The following is a 20713-nucleotide window of genomic DNA, read 5'->3' on the forward strand; positions in this document are numbered from 1 at the left end:
AGAGCCTATAGTTTTAACCATCCCTGATTTTTTTTCAGTCGCTTTTTCCAAATTGCTCCATGTGTTCTGAGCCTATGGAATACCTTCCATAATTGTTACCTCCATCATAATACTGGCAAGTGGCTGTGTCATGTGAAAGGGGTCATTTGAGCACTTGCCTTTTGCCCCATATTGCTAGAACCAGGCTGTTATCTAATGTAAGTACAACCTAAAGGAGAAGGAACTGGGTATTTTCCAGACTGAATTGAAACCATTACTGATGAAGGTTAAAATTGGCGACTTAATATTGGAAAATTACTCTTTTAAGATTTTGTTTAAGACTGTTGTAGGAACTTTTTAACATGCCCAGCCATTTCAATTTTTTTTAAGATTTGAGAGAGATTAGATCTAAGTACCTCTCGATTACATACAGCAGAGCAGCTACTTTGCATTGTTTTGAAGTTTTCAAAGACGTTAAACAAAGACGGGTGATTTGAGTGTGGATTAGCTGTGGAGCGGTCTATGTTTGGTGCAGGTACAAGTGTTTGAAACACCAGGCCTGGTGCCAGAGGGCACTACTAGTTTTGATGCTGTAAAAGTAGTGTTACTTACAGCCCCAAGTATCTGTTGCACAACAATACATTAAGTGTCTTTTGTATTCTGTGGGTCCCCAGGGAGTTGTTATTGTGTACGTGGACAGCTGTTTGAACCAAGGCGAGAAGCTCGGTCCCATGGGATCAGAGAGAAGTCACGCTTCAGGCTATTCAGTGCATGTACTGTTGATCACCTAATGGAGCTTAAAGGTCAGGTTATCCCAGTCTGGGTGACAGCCTAACCCTTTGGGGCTCTATTTGTGTAAATGTAGTTGAATGTGTAAGGTGTGGACCATGGAGGAATCTGCCTTGGAGTTTTTTTTTTGGTTATCTGCAGGTGAATGTGTGCTGCCGATACATGAAACTGTGTTAACTGCCCCTATGTATAGTTCGAGCTGTAAAGACTGCAGTACTAAGTGCTCATGGTTTAAATTTGTATGTCATATTCTGTTTAGCCACCGGGCTGTTGAGCATGTACAGAGCTTTGACTATCGCTGGAGGCTGCTAAATATTGAGTGAGGACATTTTTACTGTAAAAATGTGGTGCCCCTCTTTTGAAATTACCCAGCCTGTTAGTTGTTTTGATGATTCAGTGGGTGTAATGTTTGTGTGATACTTAGTCATAGGTCAGTGAATTTCCTTGGTTTGATTGCTAATAGCTACCAAGTTAGCAGAGACAGCTTTGAGGTCTTAGGCACTTGGGCTAGGGAAAGGCACCTGGCTTTGTGATTCTTATAAGTGTTGTCATTCAAAATTTGATTAATCTTGGCTGTGACTCCCCTCATGGTCTGCAATTCTACTCTCTCCCCCCCACCCCCCATCACTATTGCTATGCTGATCTTAGCTCAGTGGCACCATTCTAACTTGGAGTCAGAAGATCATCAATTCAAGCCCGTTCCAGAGAGTTGAGTACATAATTTAAGCTAACACTTCAGTGCATGCATGAGAGAGTGTTGCACTACCAGAGGTACTGTTTTTTGGCTGCCACATTAAACAAATGATCCTTCTGTTCCTTTTGGGACCCATAGCACTATTCCAAGCTCTCCCCATAGATGATATTTATATCTCAAATAACATTAAAACATAATATTTGGCCATTGCTGCTTCTGGGACTTTGCTGTGTGCAAATTGGCTGCTGCATTTTGCTATAATGCAGCAGTGACTACACTTCAGAAGTACCTAAAAGAATGCTTTGGGATGGCCTGATGTGGTGAAAGGTGCTATATAAATGCATGTTCTTTACTGGAATCATAGATGAGCAGTGTGAAGTACCAAGGTGCTTTTAGCATTCATGGAACTATGCAAGTGGAATCAAATTGGGGTTTGAAATGGGTGCTCTCATGAGAATTATTTGCTGAATACTACACCTATTGGTAGAAAATAATTCCTCACTTGAGCTTTGTTATAAAATGATTTGATTAGATCCTGTGCATGAAGTCTTTTCCCTTAGGCTTTTGGATGTGAAGAAAAATAACAAAGCTAATACAATGACTGTCTCATCACAGGTGCTAAAAGCATGATTAGCATTGGGTAGGATGTGGGATCAATTTTCTTCATTTTGCAGGATGTGCTGTATAATTGCCCAGCTGGAAATTGGGAACTCAGATTTTTTTTCTTGCAAGAGTCATATTTCTAAAGACAATGTGAGCTGACATTTACTGTTTACTCTTCCTTCCATTATCAGGCAGCCACCAAAGTGGAAGTTGACATGGAGAAAGCTGAGAAACTGCAAGTAATGAGGGGAGACTTCTTAACATCTCTGGAGAATGATATTAAACCTGTAAGTACTGATCATGTACACCAAACCACAATTGTTCTAGGATTCCAAGGCACTCACTCTAGACTAAAGTGAATTTGATGTCCATTCAGAGCTGGTGTGGCACTGGATTTGATAACATTGATTTTGCTCTGCTTATATTCAAATGCTTGGTTTATGAATTGGGACCTGGTTGATTTTTTTTGTTTTCTACACTGTGAATAATGCCCTCATCAAGAAAATATTTCATGAGAAATCTTATCAATTCTTTAGTTTCTGTTTGTACCACGTTGAGTCTTTTTTTATTGTAACAAGGGATTGATACAGAACATGTTAAGATTGATGAGGTTTATAAGATTATGTTTAGGAACTGTCTTTAATTTAAGATAAAACTGAGGGAGGGTGTTATGTAACCTATTTTGAAGTATGTTTGACAACAAGCCTTGGACGGTTAAAAATCCAAGGGAGATACAGATTTTGTTACGGGGCAATAGACTGAGTCTCCCAAAATTCCAGAAAGGTGTTGAAAGTATCAGGTTGTAAACAATTATGCTGTAAACTGTCCATTTACTTCACAGATGAAAGAGAGTTGGGGGTCAGGGTAGCTAATTTTACCTGGATGCAAGGCTAATGTGTTTCATGTTGTCATGAGGAAGAGTGCAGTGGAAGTCATTGTTGAGATCAGGTCATATGCTTTCCTACAAATCAATGAATCTCACAGATAGACAGTTTTCTGGGGACAGCAGAGAGAAGAGGCTGCTTAGCTTTGTAACCAACCACAGCTGGATGAGGGAGGGTGACAGTTTCTAGTTGAAGAGATGCATCCCACAGCTATCTCAGGATTCTGGGAGGACAGGCTTTACTGCTGGTAACAGATTTAGGAAACTGTGAAAACTAAGGGAAGCACCTGAAGGTGGTCACTCAAAGTTACTACTGTTCGCACAGGGAAATGTGAACCCATTCAAAGCTGGAAGCAACTGTGGACTTTTGCTATAAGGACAGTAATTCCATGGAGAGTGCAATGTGTTAAGTATAAAAGGAAATATTCTGTAGTTTAAAGTATAAGTTGCCCATAAAAGGAAAATAGAATTTAATCAATAGCGCTTTTTGTCATTTGTTACAGTAAAAATCCTAAAACACAAAATTTTGTTATCATCCTTGTTAGCTATTATCTAGAAGCTTGAATTTCTTTTTAAACGTTATCAGTCTCTATAAGGATTGTAACAAACAAGAATGGTGTGATGTTGCTTGGAACACTGCAAAGTTAGAACAACAAAGCACATTGAAACATTGAGTGCTGCTCCTGAAGATTTCTTTCTGGCTTTACCTTTCAGAAAAAGTGATTTTAAACAATAAAATTTCACAAAGGTTATTTCAAACATTTTTTTAAATGATGTAAATGAAGGCGTGGCCAGCGATTAAGTTTACTATTAAATATTCCATTCCACAATCCACATGACAGCAATGAGTCAAGTGTGTTTCATTGATCCTTCAAGAATTTATAGGTGACTCATAGTGCTGAACCATGCTGGTACAACATAATGAAAGATAAGGCAGAAGTGCAGTTTCCTTGCTCATTCCCTTACTCTGTTCCGTTCTTGATTTGAGCTGTCACTGTGATAAGGGCTGGAGCAGACATGATGTGCCTTTGCTGAGGACGGGAGAGTTAATCCCCATGTTGCCGTGGCACGCTTCCTTGCAGCAGGTTCACAGCAAGATTAGAGGAGAATTTAGAGCAGGGTTATCTGTCTACCCTCCTATTTAGAGATGCAGTGTAACTAGCAGAGGCCAGAGTGCTGGGAACATGTTAGTGGGTCATATACAGTTCTTATTGCAACAAACTAGCTGAAATGTTTAATTGTGTTCTGCCCTTACCCATGAAGTTAGATTATGTTTTGCATGATATTGGCTGACTTGCATAAAATAATTTGACAGAGTGACATTCTGTTGAAGGCATGTGTTGATTTTCAGAAATATTAGGTATAACATGGTTTTCCAACTCTGTCTCACAGGCTTTTGGCATAAACCAGGAAGATTATGACAGCTATATCATGAATGGAATCATTGTGTGGGGCGATCCAGTCACACGGGCCCTGGATGATGGAGAGTTGCTTGTCCAGCAAACCAAGAACAGTGACCGCACTCCTCTGGTTAGCGTCTTGTTGGAAGGTAGGGCCATTTTCCTTGTCCCAGCAGGAAAGGGAAGGAAATGAAGGGGCATCCACATGAAGAGCACTTAAATTTTACAAAAAAATTGATCAGTGTAGTAGCTCTAGGTTGTCCTGGCAAGTGGAAAGAGCACATCTGGTCTCAATACCATTGACAGCCAGTGGGGTACCTGCATCCAATACTTTGGTCATCTGCTCCTCAGATTGAACACTGAGGTATGGTCTCTGAATGCCAAGCTCCATGTCTAGCAGGGTATTTGCATCCAATGAGAGCGGATGGTGACTTGCTCCCCATGCACCTTTCATTATATTTCACCAGTCCTCCTGGTTAGGAGGTTCAATCTAACAACCTGCCCCTCTATAAAAAGGCTCTTGGCTATGGGAACTACCAAAGAGCATGGCTGCTGCTTGTTAAAAGGCTATCTGCTCTTGATTTGGGGGTCTTTTGTGAAATTTTTCATCTTTTATTATGTATTTTTATACCACTGCCATCTTTGGGAAGGGAATTGGGCCTGACAGAGGCTAATCTCTGGTATATTGCAGACTGAATTGGACTTGTGAAAGCTGAATTGTTTCTGAATCTGATTCAAGGCCCAGGTGTTACATGCTGACCTGTTTCATTCCCTGTCTACTGGCTTTTATCTAATTAATGTCTTATTAAGAATAGGACAACACACCACGCAGTTAATTAAGGGTGGCTGCTCAATCTAATTTCAAGTTCTGACTATTTACTGGTGTATTTAAAACCTTATTTTATTAATCAGGAGCTTTAGCCAATTTACAGATACCCAAGTAGTTGAGGGTACAAAATTGATTGCTTAAAATGAGCGCTTTCTTAGTGAACAGAACCATCTTCGTTCATGCACAAGATCTATTCAACTCAATCAGACCACAGGGAGTTCCATGCACCTTCTGTTGCCAGCCTACAGAATTGTTTGGGAATCTCCAGAAGTGAAGAGTCCCCTGGATATTGCTGCAAGGAACTAGGTAGAAAAAATGGGGACATCAAAAAAACTGCTTTTTCTTTTCATTTTCTTTCAACACATGTTTAGTGGTTATAAAAATATTGGATGCGGTGGGAAGGCAGTTTGACTGGGTGGAGTGTTCCTATGTCATGTAACAAAAACTCCGAAAATAAGTCCAACTTGAGTTGGTGACCCATGGATGTACCCCAGTGTTCCCAAGTGCAAAAAAATGAGCAGGAGTAGGCCATTCGGCCTCTCAAACCTGCTCCGGCATTTAATAAGATCATGATTGATCTGATGGTAATCTCAAATCTGCATCCCGCCTCCCCGCGATAACCTATCACCCCCTTGCTTACCAAGAATCTTATCTACCTCCTCCTTAAAAATATTCCAAGACTCTGCTTCCACCACCTTTTGAGTAAGTTCCAAAGAGTCATGGCCCCCTGAGAGAAAAAAATTGCCTCATCTCCGTTTTAAATGGGTGACCCCTCATTTTTAAACAGTGACCCCTAGTTCTAGATTCTCCCAGAAGAGGAAACACCCTCTCCACATCCACCCTGTCAAGACCCCTAAGGATATTATGTTTCAATCAAATCACATCTTACTCTTCTAAACTCCAGCAGATACAAGCCTAGCCTGTCCAACATTTCCTCATAAGACAACCTGCACATTCCAGGTATTAGTCTGGTAAACCTTCTCTGAACTGCTTCCAATGCATTTATATCCTTCCTTAAATAAGGTTACCAATACTGTACACAATACTCCAGATGTGGTCTCGCTAGTGCCCTGTATAACTGAAGCATAACCTCCCTATTTCTGTATTCAATTCCCCTCGCAATAAATGAGAACATTCTATTGGATTTCATAATTACTTGCTGTATCTGCATATTAACCTTTTGCAATTCATGCACTTAAGATACCCAGATCCCTCTGCATCTCAGAGCTCTGCAATCTCTCACCATTTAGAAAATATGCTCTTTTATCCTTCCTGCCAAAATGGACAATTTCACATTATCCCACATTATACTCCATTTGCCAAATTTTTGCCCACTCACTTGTCTATTATATCTTTTTGTAACGTCCGTATGTCCTCTTCACAGCTTACCTCCCTACCTATTTTTGTGTCATCAGCAAATTTGGCAACCATCCCATCCATCCCTTCATCCAAGTCATTTATATAAATTGTAAACAGTTGAGGTACCAGCACTGATCCCTGTGGCACAACACTCGTTCATCTTGCCAACCTGCAAAAAGACCCATTTATGCCTACTCTCTGCTTCCTGTTAGCCAGCCAATCTTCTATCCATGCCAATATGTTAGCCCCTATACCATGAGCTTTATTTTCCACAATAACCTTTGATGTGACACTTCATCAAATGCCATCTAAAAATCTAAGTACAGTACACCTACCGGTTCCCCTTTATCCACAGCACATGTTGCTTCCTCAGAGCTCCAATAAGTTCTAAACGTGATTTCCCTTTCACAAAACCATGTTGACGCTGCCTGATTACCCTGCTATAGCCCCTTTTAATAAAAGCTTCTAACATTTTACCTGTAGCAGGAGTTAAGCTAACTGGCCTGTAGTTTCCCGCTTTCTGTCTCTTTCCCGTTTTGAATAATGGAGTTACATTTGCTATCTTCCAAGCTAATGGGACCTTCCCCGAATCTTGTGCGTTTCGGAAAATTAAAACCAATGTATCAACTATCTCACTAGCCACTTCTTTTTAGATCCTAGGGTGAGGCCCATTAGGACCCCGGGCACTTGTCAGCCCGCAGCTCCAGCAATTTATTCAGTACCACTTCCCTGGCGATTGTAATTTTCCTGAGTTCCTCCCTCCTTTGCATTTCCTCACATCATTCTTTAGTATGTGTTAAGTGTAAGTTATCAGCTGATTGTTGAACTCCTTGGTATATGTTTAGTTTAGTCCCTTTCCTCACAGTCTGATTGTGTTGGGAAGGGAGTTGGCCCTGACGGACACTAATCTCTGGTATATTGCACAGACTGATGTAAGTTTGTAAAAGATGAATCGGGACCGAACCAGTCTGGATGTTGTGTGCTGATCTGTCGCGTCCCTTGTCTGATGGGTTGAATGGAATGAGTGTCATGTGCGGTTAAGAATAGCATTACACCCCAGGAGAACGATAGAAGTTCCTCTTGTAGCCTATTTGTTTTTAAGTATGTTTTTCAGTGCTGCTTTGCTGCTGGTGGTTTCTGATACTGACTTAAAAAGAGACCAAATCTGAAATGGGAAAACACTGTCAAATATTTATCCAATTGTACTGTAGCATGAAAGCATAATCCCACGCACCTCGGTATACCGCTGGTTGAGAAGTTACGCAGATCGGGCGATGGAAGAACACATTAAGATCAATCAGTCGTTCAAGCCCATCATCCCAAAGATCCAATGCTTTCCCTCAGACTATCTTGACGAGCATTTTAAAAGTAGCCATTGACTCAGGGTTAACTAAAATTAGCATACTTTCCTGTCTTTTCTTGCCTAAGCTGGAGCGTGTTCTGGCCAAAACTTCAGAGCATTCAACTGGAGTCAAAATACATAATTAGCTGCTATTACGTCAGTTATTTTACTATTGTGGTTGGCAGCTGGGATTTTGTGAGTAATACATGGTATACAGAATCATCCTGTCAGAAGTAAAACTGCTTCTTTAACAGAAATTTTCCAGAATTTTTCCCACTTGGTTTTTATGTGTGTTTTGCCCGTCCCAGGAGTTTGCATGGATTCCAGTTGACAGGGGGAGTGTGTATATTGTGATGTGCGGGATGTAGTAATGCAGTTGTGTGGGACACGCTGGATTGGCCAGTTTGTCTTTTCCTGTTTGTGATCGTGGTATGTCTGTAACGGTTGGTTGTGTGTCTGCTATGTGCACGTGTTTATTGCTAATGTGGAAAAATCCCAGATTTGTTCATTTAGTAGTGATTTTAATTCTAAACAGGGCCTCCAAACAGTGGCAAGACCGCACTGGCTGCGAAAATTGCTGAGAAATCTGGATTCCCCTTCATTAAGATCTGCTCTCCTGATAAGATGATTGGATTCTCCGAAACAGCGAAATGCCAGGCCATTAAAAAGGTGACCCTATTTAAGCACTTGACCTGTCAACAGTTGTTACGTTTCATGACTTTTTATTTTTTTTAAAAAAGCTTTACTTTAATCCCCTCCCCTGTAATTCACACTTAGTTTTTAACACCACATCCCCACCCTGACTTTTTTTTTGCATGAGGCCTTGTTTCCCATTCAATATCCTGCTGATTTAGATTGGTTCTGAGCCAGAAAATCATGGTCAATTTGCAAGATGATTATTAAACTGTCTATCTCGGCTTTGAGAAATGAGTCACTGCTCAAGAGCCAGATGGAGACTTGTGTGACTGTGACATAAGAATCATTGCCCAGACCCTGTCACCGGACTGGAATTCAGGATATTAGGGCAGAACCACCCTCTAGCAGGATTTCTGGTGAGAATGATAAGGAAGTTAAAATTGTATCCACTTGCCCGCTTTCTTGACCTCTTTCTGTTTGCTCTCTCACTTTGTATTCTGTCACCTCCACTACATTTTGCGGCTCTGTCTGCCTCTCTAAGTCAGTAGGCTGAAGGCTCAAGCCCATCTTGAGACCTTAATTGATCTAGGCTTGCATTTGACGGTAGTTCAGAGGGACTCTTGGATGCAACTCTAAACCGAGGCCCCTGTGTGTTGTCTGATAGATGTAAAAGGTCCCACTGCACTATTCAAAGTAATACAAAGAAGGTCTTCTGCCCAAAGCAACATTTACCCTTCCTCTAATGCCACTGAAAAATAATATCTGATCATTTGTCATTGCTGTTTATGGGACTTACTCAAGTTGGCTGCTGTTCTGCTGTATTGCAACAATAACCACACTTGAAAAATAGCTGTGAAGTACATGGGAAGTGAAATGCAGGTTTATTTTTCTCTCCTGTTGCACCCCCCCCCCCGCCCCGCCCAAAATTATAGAAGCCAACTCCACTAAGACAAAAACTTTCTGATGTTTTGTTGAAGGTATATAGTAGCACGCTGTGGCGAACAGGAGCTAACACCCGATGTCGGTATACCTCCGCCTGTGATGTGCATTCTTTTCCTAATAGGCAATTTTTGCACTCGGGAGGTGGCGGGGGCTCCTTCCACATTTTGTATGGGGAGACCATGCCTTGGTTTCCCCTGTTCCACCTCTCTAACAAACTTCTGAAAAATTAATTTACTGCTGTTGTGAGAGAGTTATTTCACTTGTGAGGCACTGCCACCTGGTGGCTGCAAATATCAACCAGCAAAAGACCTGTCTAAGCAACCAGCTATCGATCTCATCTGACGAGAAGGTGCATGTTTGAACATACTTGGCTGCAACAACAACTAGATATAAATATATATGTATTATTTACTGTATAAATTATATAGGTAGTGGCTTTAACTGAGTAAAATATCCGAAGTAATGTTATCTCTCACAGTTTGACACCAGGTCATATGAGATATTGGGACAGCTAGCTAAAAGGTTGGTCAAAATGCCAGATTTTAGAGGGCATCTAAAAGGAAGAGGTAGAGAGATAGACGAGGTTAGGGAGGGAATTCCACAGTTTGTGACCTAGACAGCTGAAGGATAGCTGCCAATGGTGTAGCAATGAAAATTGGTGATGCTCAAGACATCAGAATTGGAGGAATGCCGGCATCTCGGGTGAATGTAGAGGCTGGGTAGGTTTAGAGATGGGCAGGGTTGAGGCCATGGAGGGATTCAAAAAGAGGGATGAGAATATTAAAGTTGAAGCAATGCTGGACTGGGAGCCAAGATAGGTCCACAAGCATAGGGGTGATGGGCGAAAGGAACTTGGTCCGCGTCAGAAAACAGGCAGCAGAAGTTTGGATGAGCTGAAGATTATGGAGTGGGAGGCAAGTTGGGAGGCCAGCCAGTTTGACCATCTTTTTCTTAAATCCAAAGATTACTGTTAATTTAGAATCAGAAAATATTTGAATGCATATTTCAATGTATAAGTAATATTAAAACTGGATTGCCTTTATTTAAATGACAGGAAAATTATTTAAAGGGACACTTGATATATGGTTGAGTCTTCTTTGCTTTCAGTTCTGCTTCTCAGGCCTTGTACATCACTGCAATCTTTTGAAGCAACATTGTCCTGTTGTGCTTCCTGTGACTGGTTCACCATCTTCATTTGTTAGGTGAAGATAGTGAAACTGTATTAAAAGGCTGGAATTCGTTTTTGTAGGCCTGGTGACGACATTGCTTGAGAAAAGGTTGCATTGAGCATTTGGACTAGTATCCAGAGGCCCAGCTTGATGCTCTGGGGGATGGGTTTAAATCGCACTGCGGCAGCTGGTGGAATGTAAATTTAATGAATAAACCTGGAGTTAAGAGCTATGCCAATATTGGTGACCATGAACTTTTGGATTGTCGTAAAAAGACATCTGGAGCACTGATACCCTTTGGGAAGGAAATCTGCTGGTCTAACCTACATGTCACTCCACACCCACAGTGTGATTGGCTGTTAACCACAATGGCCTAGCAAGGCACTCAACAGCAATTTAAATAATGCCTTTAACATAATGAAACATATCTAGGAGTTTCACAGGATCATTGTAAAAGAAAGTGTGACACTGAGTCCATAAGGAGATGTTAGGTCAGATGACCAAAAGCTCGGTCAAAGAGGCAGATTTTAAGAAGCTTCTTAAAAGAGAGAAAGCAAGGTACAGAGGTGGAGAGGTGCAGGGAGGATATTCCAGCGTTTAGGGCCCAGGCAGCTGAAGGTGCAAACATCAATGGTGGAGCAATTAAAATTAGGGGATGCACAAGAAACCAGAATTGAAGGAGCACAGATATCTTGGAGGGTGGTGGGGCTAGAGGAGATTACAGAGATAGGGAGAGCTGGAGCGGTGGAAGGATTTGAAAACGAGAAGGAAAATTTTAAAATCAGGTCTCGGCTTGACCGGAGCCAGTGTAGCTCAGTAAGCAGAAGGGTGATGGGGGAACAAGACTTGCCACGAGTTGAGAAATGAACGGCAGAGCTTTGGATAACAAGTTTGCAGAGGATAGCGTATTGGGGGTCAGCCAGTAATGCATCGGAATAGTTGAGTCTCGAGGTAACAAGGGCATGAGTGACAGTTTCAGCAGCAGATAAGCTGAAATGAGGGTGAAGGCAGGTAACGTTATAGAGGTGGAAATAGGTGGTTTTAGTGATGGCACAAATGTAAGATCGGAAACTCATCTCAGGATCTAATGAGACATTTGAGCACAAGATTGTGAATAACCCACCCGGCTTTATCTCAGACTGGGAGAGGGCTTGGAGTCGGTAGTTAGGAAAAGGAGTTTGGAACGAGGACTGAAAACAAAGGCTTAGATATTTATATATACATGTAGAAATCTCTTGAAATGCTACAAATCTTGCACTTAAGTGTAAAATTGACACGTGTTTGGGACAGTCAGCTAGAACAGCACTGTGATCCTTTATTCCAAATGCAATGTGTATTCTATGATCAGGTCATCTAGAGAAGCAGAGGCCTAGCCATTCTTTTTGTAACTGGAACCCCTGATTAGATTCCTCATTTAGGCCCACTTATAACCCATGTGAGAATTTTTCCCATGTTGCACTTCCATTTGAAGCCTACACTGGCTTTCTGATGCCTTAGTGACTGAAATGCACAGCCCAATGCAATATTAGCTGTTAGAATCTTTAATGTTAGTGTTGACTGTACCAGAAGTAAATTGATTGAAATGCATTGCTCCAGCAGCGGTTGGGACTCAACATTTGCTAGTTTCCTTACTTGCCATCCATTTATGAAGCTCTCCTAAACAAAAACAGAATTACCTGGAAAAACTCAGCAGGTCTGGCAGCATCGGTGGAGAAGAAATCAGTTAACGTTTCGGGTCTTCATGACCCTTCGGCAGAACTGAGTATAGTTAGGAGAAAAGTGAAATATAAGCTGGTCTAATAATTTGCTTATATTTCACTTTTCTCCTAACTATACTCAGTTCTGCCGAAGGGTCATGAAGACCCGAAACGTTAACTGATTTCTTCTCCACCAATGCTGCCAGACCTGCTGAATTTTTCCAGGTAATTCTGTTTTTGTTTTGGATTTCCAGCATCCGCAGGAGCTTTTAGCTTTTTGTTTTTATCTATGAAGCTCTCCTGGTTGGCTTGGTAAGGTTACTCAGAGGTTTTAGATTGTTGTCACACTCGCATTACAATGCAGTGTTTTTTTAATTGTAGATTTTTTAAAAAAAATTAATGTTGCATTTAAGACTTTACGCTTGGTTATAAATGGAAAGCTGTGCTTTTTGGGCTGAAACCTGAGGCTGAGCAGCACATTGCAATCTCTACAATTCCCTGATGAAAAGGTCATTGTATTGACCCCTGTTCATGCTTGTTTAATGGGGGGAGGCAATGGCGTAGTGGTATCATCACTGGACTAGTAATCCAGAGACCCAGGGTAATGCTCTGGGAACCCGGGTTTGAATCCTGCCATGACAGTTGGTGGAATTTGAATTCAATAAAAATCTGGAATTAAAAGTCTAATGATAACCACGAAACCATTGTTGATTGTTGTAAAAACCCATCTGGCTCACTAATGTCCTTTCGGGAAGGAAACCTGCCGTCCTTACCTGGTCTGGCCTACATGTGACTCCAAACCAACAGCACCTCTGAACAAGGGCAATTAGGGATGGGCAATAAATGCTGTCCTAACCAGTGATGCCCACATCCCAATGAATGAATAAAAAAAAATCTCAACCTGTATAATCACCTGTAGTCAAACCAAGAGCACAGATCGGTTAGGGCTGATACCCTTAGTGACACACTATAGAAGCAGAATGTTAATTGCATTTACAGATTGTCGAATCCCACTCTAAAGACTTGAGCACAAAATCTAGCCATTAAACAAAATTCTTGTCTGCCCTCAAGTGGATGTAAAAGATCCCATAGCATTATTTAAAGAGCAGGTGAGTCCTCCATGGTGTGATTGGTGGCCAATGATCATTCCTCAACTAATACCACTAAAACAGATTATTTGGTTATCATTTTGCTGCATAAGAGAGAGGTAGCACGGGACAACATAGAAACACAGGAAAGTGACTTTGGGGCTTATTGTCTTCCTGAAACCCAACCTAAGTTTGACAGTAACCCATGGAAGACAACTTTTTAAAATCTACCTTTGTCCTAATATCTCTTTTTGTGACTGTCAAATTTTCTTTGCAATGTTAAAGGTGCTTTATAAATGCATAGTGTTTTTAATAGTAAAGCAATAATAAATGAGGTTTGATAGAGGTGCATAGTTCCGATGATTTAAATTGGGAAAAATTATTTCCACTGGACAATGAGTCGGTATCTGTGCGGGCATAAATTTACGTTCATCAAATGAACAGAATGCAGAATGGGTATGTAAATGGAAGCTTCGTTTCAGTGTAGATAGAGATGAGGTAGTGCATTTTGGTGGTTGGAATAAGCAGGCCACACACTATAGCTTCCTAAATAGAGTAGAGGCACAAAAGCATCATGGAGTGCACATAATTAGAAGTAGCACTGGAGGTTAACAAAGCCATAAAAAATGCAAACAAAGCTTTGGGGTTCATTCCTCAAGAAATAAAATTCAAAAGCAGAAAAGTAACATTAAAATGACATAGAACCCAAGTTAAAGCATAAGAGTCTTGTGTGCAATTTTAGTCAACATATTGAAAAAAGGATATAGAAATGCTAAAGTGCAAAATAAATTTACATGGTTGATAGCTATACCCTCCCAGTTCTTCTGTCAGGAAAGACTGAACAGGCTGAGGCTCTCATCTCTAGAAAAGAATGCTGGAGGGTAATCTGAGAGAAACCTTCAAGATTATGAAGGAACAAAAATACAAATACCTGGAAAAACTCAGCAGGCCTGGCAGCATCTGCGAAGAGGAACACAGTTAACGTTTAGAGTCCGCATGACTCTTCAACAGAACTAAGTAAAAATAGAAAAGAGGCGAAATATAAGCTGGTTTAAGGAGGGGGTGGGGTAGAGCCCCCTTAAACCAGCTTATATTTCGCCTCTTTTCTATTTTTACTTAGTTCTGTTGAAGAGGCATACGGACTCTAAACGTTAACTGTGTTCCTCTCCGCAGATGCTGCCAGACCTGCTGAGTTTTTCCAGGTATTTTTATTTTTGTTTTGGATTTCCAACATCCGCAGTTTTTTCCTTTTTATAAGATTATGAAGGAGTTTGATGGGACAGATGTAAAAAAAGATATTTAAAACTAGTGGTTTTAAGTATAAGATTGACACAAATCAAATAAAAAACTTGGGAGAAACTTCTTCACTTAGTCGTGAGAATGGGCAACTTGCTACCACAGATTGAAGTGAACAGCATGGGTGCATTTAAAGGGGAGTTAGAGAAGCACATGAGGGAGAAAGAAGTAGAAGGACCTGATGAGATGATGTAATCAGAATGGAAGGAGACTTGTATGGAACAAAAAACGTTGGCATAGATTAGTCTGTTTCTTTGCTGTAAATTCCACGTAATTCTATGTAAAACTGAGAGATTAAAAGAAACTTGTTTATGTACGGAGTTGCTAGGATATGGAATCACCAACCAGTAACACTGGTGGAAGTAGCATCCATCATATGTTAAATGGGGAGATAAATATTTGAAGAGAAATTTGCAGGAGTATGGGAAAAAGGGCCATGTGGATGGCTGCGTCATGGGGCTGCAACAGTCGTTATGGGCCAATTAGCTCTCTGGTTCAAACACTTTTTGGCCTTTTGAATGTTGGGCACAAAATGCTGAAATTAGACATGGGGTCTTACCTTCAATTTTGACGTGAGTGTTTGCTGAATTTGTGATAGGAAGAATTTAAGTTTTATCAAGTTCCTTCATTGTCAACTTCAGGAACGTTTGCCAGGTATTGTATAATGTGGTTTGTTGGCAGAAACATAGCATATGACAATATTATTGAAATTTGTTGAGGATTTTGAAACATTAAACTGAAGCATAGTGCACGTTTCGGTGTGCACACTCTCCACTTACAAGAACAGATGTGCTACCACAAGCCTACCTGATGAGTTATTTAATAATCTTATCTATTAATTTCTGTTGACAGATCTTTGAGGATGCATACAAGTCCCAACTGAGCTGTGTTGTGGTTGATGACATTGAGCGACTGCTGGGTAAGTTGGAGAGACAACATGTCTACCAAGGCACCTAACTAATCTGTGCATCGAGCATGGCATTTTTCTGCAGTTAACCCGAGAAGTTACCTGTCACAATCGGCTGGAAGTAGCTACTGTCGGATTGCTTTTACCAGTTACGTTAGGTAAATTCATTTTCATTTGTTTAGTGTTCAGAATTTGAGGCCATGGTGAGGGAGCTGACACACGTGGTAATGGCTGACTCCTCTCTGCTGTAAACTCCTAAAATTCCCTGGTAAACCAATGCTATGGAGCTTTTGTGAATTTCCATGATTTGAATATTGTGCTTTATATCCCCACTCCATCTCTTTGGAATTCATTGGCCCATGCTGGTTGCCATTGTCACCTCCCCCCCACCCAAGAAGGAAGACTGTCAGTGTGCATTACCAACTATTAGACCATGAAGAACATCATATCTGAGTGCATCCTAACATAACAAAATATCAGCACATATACTTAGCAGGGATTATTGGGTTGTGACTGCAGGTGGAAATTTAGCTTATTTTTTCCCCTTCTCACTAGGTCTCTTTCCCTTTTCACTCACTTGCTCTGTGGGCTTTAGTGCCTTTGAGCTTTCTGAGATCAACCAAAGCTGGGAACAGTGAACTCTTGCTTTGTTCTACAAATTTTAGTAGGAAATTCTTGTTTGTTCTGTGGGAGTTCCAGTTAGAAGTTTCTTTGCCATGATATACTGTAAATGAACGAGAGAGATCAGGAATGGAACTTATTTCCTCTTTCCTATCCTATCTCATGGCTACTCGTTCCGATCGTAGATTATTTCTGCACAGACCAGGCATTGAGCCTGAGGCCTTAGTGACCTGTTATAATAAACATTGGTGGAGGACTGGGGCTTATTATTCACTTTGATTCTTTAATTGTGACAGTAACCAAATTCTTAGCTGTGGATTAGTGCTTAATGAGGTTGGGTAAATTGCCTATATGAAAAAGTGGCAGTCCCATACGATATGGTAAATTCCTGAGATTGAAACCTTCGTATTTCATACTAAGCAATGAGACTGTTTTAAATATAGTGTCACAGTGAAACCAGTGTTTGTCCAAAGTGTAAAAGTGCAGAAATTAGGCCTGTCCTAACTAGTTGCAAACCATGAGCTTTCTTTTTCGTGCATTAGCATAACGTAAAGCCCAAAATTCAGCCTATTAAATTTCCAGGATTAAAGTTTTTAATGTTTTTTATTGTACCCTTTCAAATTGGGAACCCTACAAGTTCCACTAAGTCTATGTTCCTCCAACTGTGGCTTTTTATGCCTTTCCTACTTCTTCCACCCTGCCATAGATGGCCATGCTGACTGAGTCTAGACCCTAAGTTCTTGAGCTCCTTCCCTAAGATGTCCGCCTTTTGACACTACTCTTTTAAGGCATTGCTTAAAACCTACCTTTTTAAAAAGCATTTTGTCACTTGTCCTGTTGTCTTGGCACCATCAAGTTTAGTCTGATTACAATCTTCTGAAGTGCCTTGGGATGATTTACTGTTAAAGAAGCTATATAAATGCAAGTTATTAGTTCAGAGAGAGTCAGTTGACAAGAGTATGGAGATGTGTGAAGGTATACATTTGCTGGCTTCTCTTGTGTTGCACGTGTAATGGGCATCATCCTCAGGCATATGCTCTCTCTGCAGGTGACATCAGATAATGCATTTTATTGTCTGATTTGACCTGTGATTCATGGGCAACTAAAGTCCAGGCCAGGGGTGGTGGGGTTGTGGGATGGGGTTAGAATTAAGTACACTGCCTGAAAGGATGACGGAAGTAGATTCAGTTGTAACTTTCAAAAGGCTATTGGGTATATCTATGTAAAGGATCTAGATTGAAGAATATGGTATGAATTGGATGGCTCTTCCAAAGATCTGACGTAGACCTAGTGGGTAGAATAACCACCTTTATGTTGCATCATTTTATGAGATGACCTCAGCAATATGTCAGTGCAATTACTTTAAATGGCACCGGGTTGGGAAGGGAAGAAGAGTTCAAAATATGAGTCAGCTTTTATGCTTCTGATCGCTATCTGCAGATGTGCTGCCTCTTGTGGTCAAATGTTCTGCTAATGGTCACTATCTAGGTTCCCAGATGAAGAATATTTGGTCTGTTCCGATTTGCTGGTTTCAGCCAAGCAGTTTTGGAGTGTGTTAAGTACCCTAGGTGTCTCTGGGCTATGCAGTTATGGAGAGGAGGGGGGTGGGGAAAACTGGCCTATGTTCTATTCCTGTTTACTATCAAATGACTGCTGCTGGAAGAGAATGCATGAACACTAGATAAGAACAGGACCAAACCTATATGGTTAAATATTTTTGAATAGCCACAATTTGGGCCCAGGTGGTCAGTCTACACGTGAGCAAGCACTTGCCGCTCAGGGAGCCATACTCAGAACCTGATGAAATTACAATACCACAGCTCTTTATGTTGGTCAGGTATTTGAATTTTATGGGTGACAAATGTTACATTAAGGATAATTCCACAATCTTGTACTCCCAAGGGAGCTGTGCTTACAGAGAGCATGGGCCAAAGGCACAGCTGTATTTGTAGATCAGTGCTCCTTATGAGTATCGTTATATGCTGGATCACAGAATTGCCTTTTGTACTTTGGTTGTCAAAGGAACATTGATTAAGTCCTAGTTTATTTTATGTCATCCATCTGTTTAAGCCTATTATCACATGCTTGTTTGCCATCATAAAAAAGCATGAAGGCTTCCTTCAGGAAAGTACATTGTGCGTCACAGAATGATATGGCCCAAAAGGAGACAGTTTGGCTCATCGTGTTTGTGCCAGCTCTTTGATAGAGCTACCCAATTGGTCCCACTCCCCCATAGCCCTGTATTTTTTTTCCTTTTGAATATTTATCCAGTTCTCTTTTAAAATTATTATTAAGTCTGCTTCCGCCAACCTTTCAGGCAGTCTGCTTCTGATCACAACTTGCTTTATAAGTAAAATAGTTTCTTCATGTCACCTCTTGCTCTTTTGCCAATTACCTTAAATTGTGCCCTTTGGTTATTGATCCTTCTGTGGCAAGACTTCTACATCCTTACTATATAAGAAAGCTATTCATGATTTTGAACGCCTCTATCAAATCTCTTCTCAACCTTCTCTTTAAGGAAAATAATCCCAGCTTCCCCACTCTCTCTGCACAACTGAAACCCCTCATCCCTGGAACCATTTGAGAAAATCTCCTCAGTACCCTCTCCAAGATCATCACTAGAGTTGAACACCATACTTCAACTGAGGAATAACCAGTAGCTCATAAGTGTAACATAACTCTATTGCTTTTGTACACTCTGCCCTAATTAATAAAGCCAAAGAATCCCAGCTTTTTTAATCACTACCTCAACTTGTTCAGTCCCCTTCAAAGACTGTATACATACACCCCACAGGTGTCATTGGTTCCTACACCCCCATTTTAACTTGTACCCTTTAGCTTACGTGGCCTTTCCTCATCTTACCACCACAATATGTCACTTCATGCTGCTTTGCACTAAATTCCATCTGCCATGTGTTTGTTCATTTCATCCGTCTTTCTGTCCCCCTGAAGTCGTTCACTATGCTTCTCTTTATTTATTACTTCTGAGTTTTGTGCCATTTGCAAACTTTGAAAGTATGCTCTGTATATGCGGGTCATTAATATATAGCAAAAGGAGCAGTGATCCTAATACCAACTCCTGGGGAATAACATTGTGTACATCCCTCCAGTCCGAAAAACAACTGTTGTTCTCTTTTTTTTCTCTTGTCCTTCAGCTACTTTTGCGCCCATGCTTCCACTGTCTCTTTTTAATCCCATGGGTTTTAGCTTCACTAACAGGCCTGTTATGTGGTTCTTTGTCAAATGCCTTTTGAAAGTCCGTATACACATCAAATGTGCCACCTCACCACCCCTGTTACTTCATCAAAGAGCTCAATGAAGTTAGTTAAGCACGATTTGCCTTTAACAAATCTGTGCTGACTTTTATTTCTCCTCCCTGTTCTTGAGCTATCTACCCAAAGGCAGATCTGACCCACAGCGCCACAACCTGCACTACGGGTAGGGCAAGAAGGCAGGACCTGAATCCACCCTGGCCTGAATGGGGAAATGATCCCCATGCTGTTGGCACCAATCTGATCTATGCTGACTATCTGGCCAATTGAGCCAACTGGCCCTCCCAAGGAGTCGGAGTTGTTGTGGCAATGTGCACTTTTACGTGCATGATGCAGTCTGGAGCTATGGATAGTGATGGTAGAGGCTCCAATTTCTTTCCATTACATGGCTGACCAGGAATCCCTGCTGCTCTTACGCTTGCCATTGGCATATGTCGGAAGAATTTAGAAGTTGTTACTCAACCTGTTTGGCTGTGTTATGATCATGGCTTCCTAGATCCTAGAGTGGGACTTGAACCTGGAGCTTCTAGCTCACAGGCACAGACACCATCCAATTAACCCATTATTTTCCAAATGCCAATTTATTTTGTTCCTGGATTATTATTTCCCAAAGTCCACACAATTGAAGCTATGCTAATTGACAGTTGCTGGGTTTACAATTCTCTTTCTTTAATGGCTGTAACATTTCCAGACCTTTGGCATCACCCCTTATCCAAGGAGGATTAGAAGATTGTGGCCAAAGCCCTTGTAATTTCCACTCTTTCCTCAGTAATCTAGGATGGATCCCATCCAGACCAGGTGATTTTTCTACTATGAGGACTGATGACCTTTTAAGTACCTCCACATGATCTATTTCTGCCCTGTTGTTATGATCCCCATGGGGGAACCATAAACTAAAATAACCAAATTTACCAAACGACCCCCGAATGAAGAAATTACCGACAATATTTCACTTTTTGTACCTTTTACATTAACATGAATCAGAACCAATGCAAAGTAAACATGAATTAACAGGCGAACGATACTTCAAATAAAAAGGTAAATTTCACTTTAAATTGTTGATACAACAATTTGTGTTATGCTGCCACAAACAACCATATCACTCCCACAGTAATGTGGTATCACATGCAGTTCTAAAGTTCTCTAACTCAACCTCTGGTACGTAGGATGTCTCACTATTCCACTCAATAGATTTGGCACTCAAGCC

General features: G+C 40.9%; 1 protein-coding gene across 2 annotated transcripts in view; it reads left to right on the forward strand.

Moving 5' to 3' along the window:
• nsfa (N-ethylmaleimide-sensitive factor a) overlaps positions 1 to 20713 on the forward strand; it is a 311021-nt gene that overhangs the window by 185873 nt on the left and 104435 nt on the right. For both annotated transcript variants that reach the window (XM_078529818.1, XM_078529817.1), the window contains exons 13-16: positions 2257 to 2352; positions 4341 to 4497; positions 8414 to 8547; positions 15559 to 15625. In XM_078529818.1, coding sequence (XP_078385944.1) covers positions 2257 to 2352; positions 4341 to 4497; positions 8414 to 8547; positions 15559 to 15625 — 454 coding nt within the window. The remainder of the gene's footprint in view (positions 1 to 2256; positions 2353 to 4340; positions 4498 to 8413; positions 8548 to 15558; positions 15626 to 20713) is intronic.

The sequence above is a fragment of the Cetorhinus maximus genome, chromosome 25 (assembly GCF_964194155.1).
Source record: "Cetorhinus maximus chromosome 25, sCetMax3.hap1.1, whole genome shotgun sequence".
NCBI classification, from domain to species: Eukaryota; Metazoa; Chordata; class Chondrichthyes; order Lamniformes; family Cetorhinidae; genus Cetorhinus; species Cetorhinus maximus.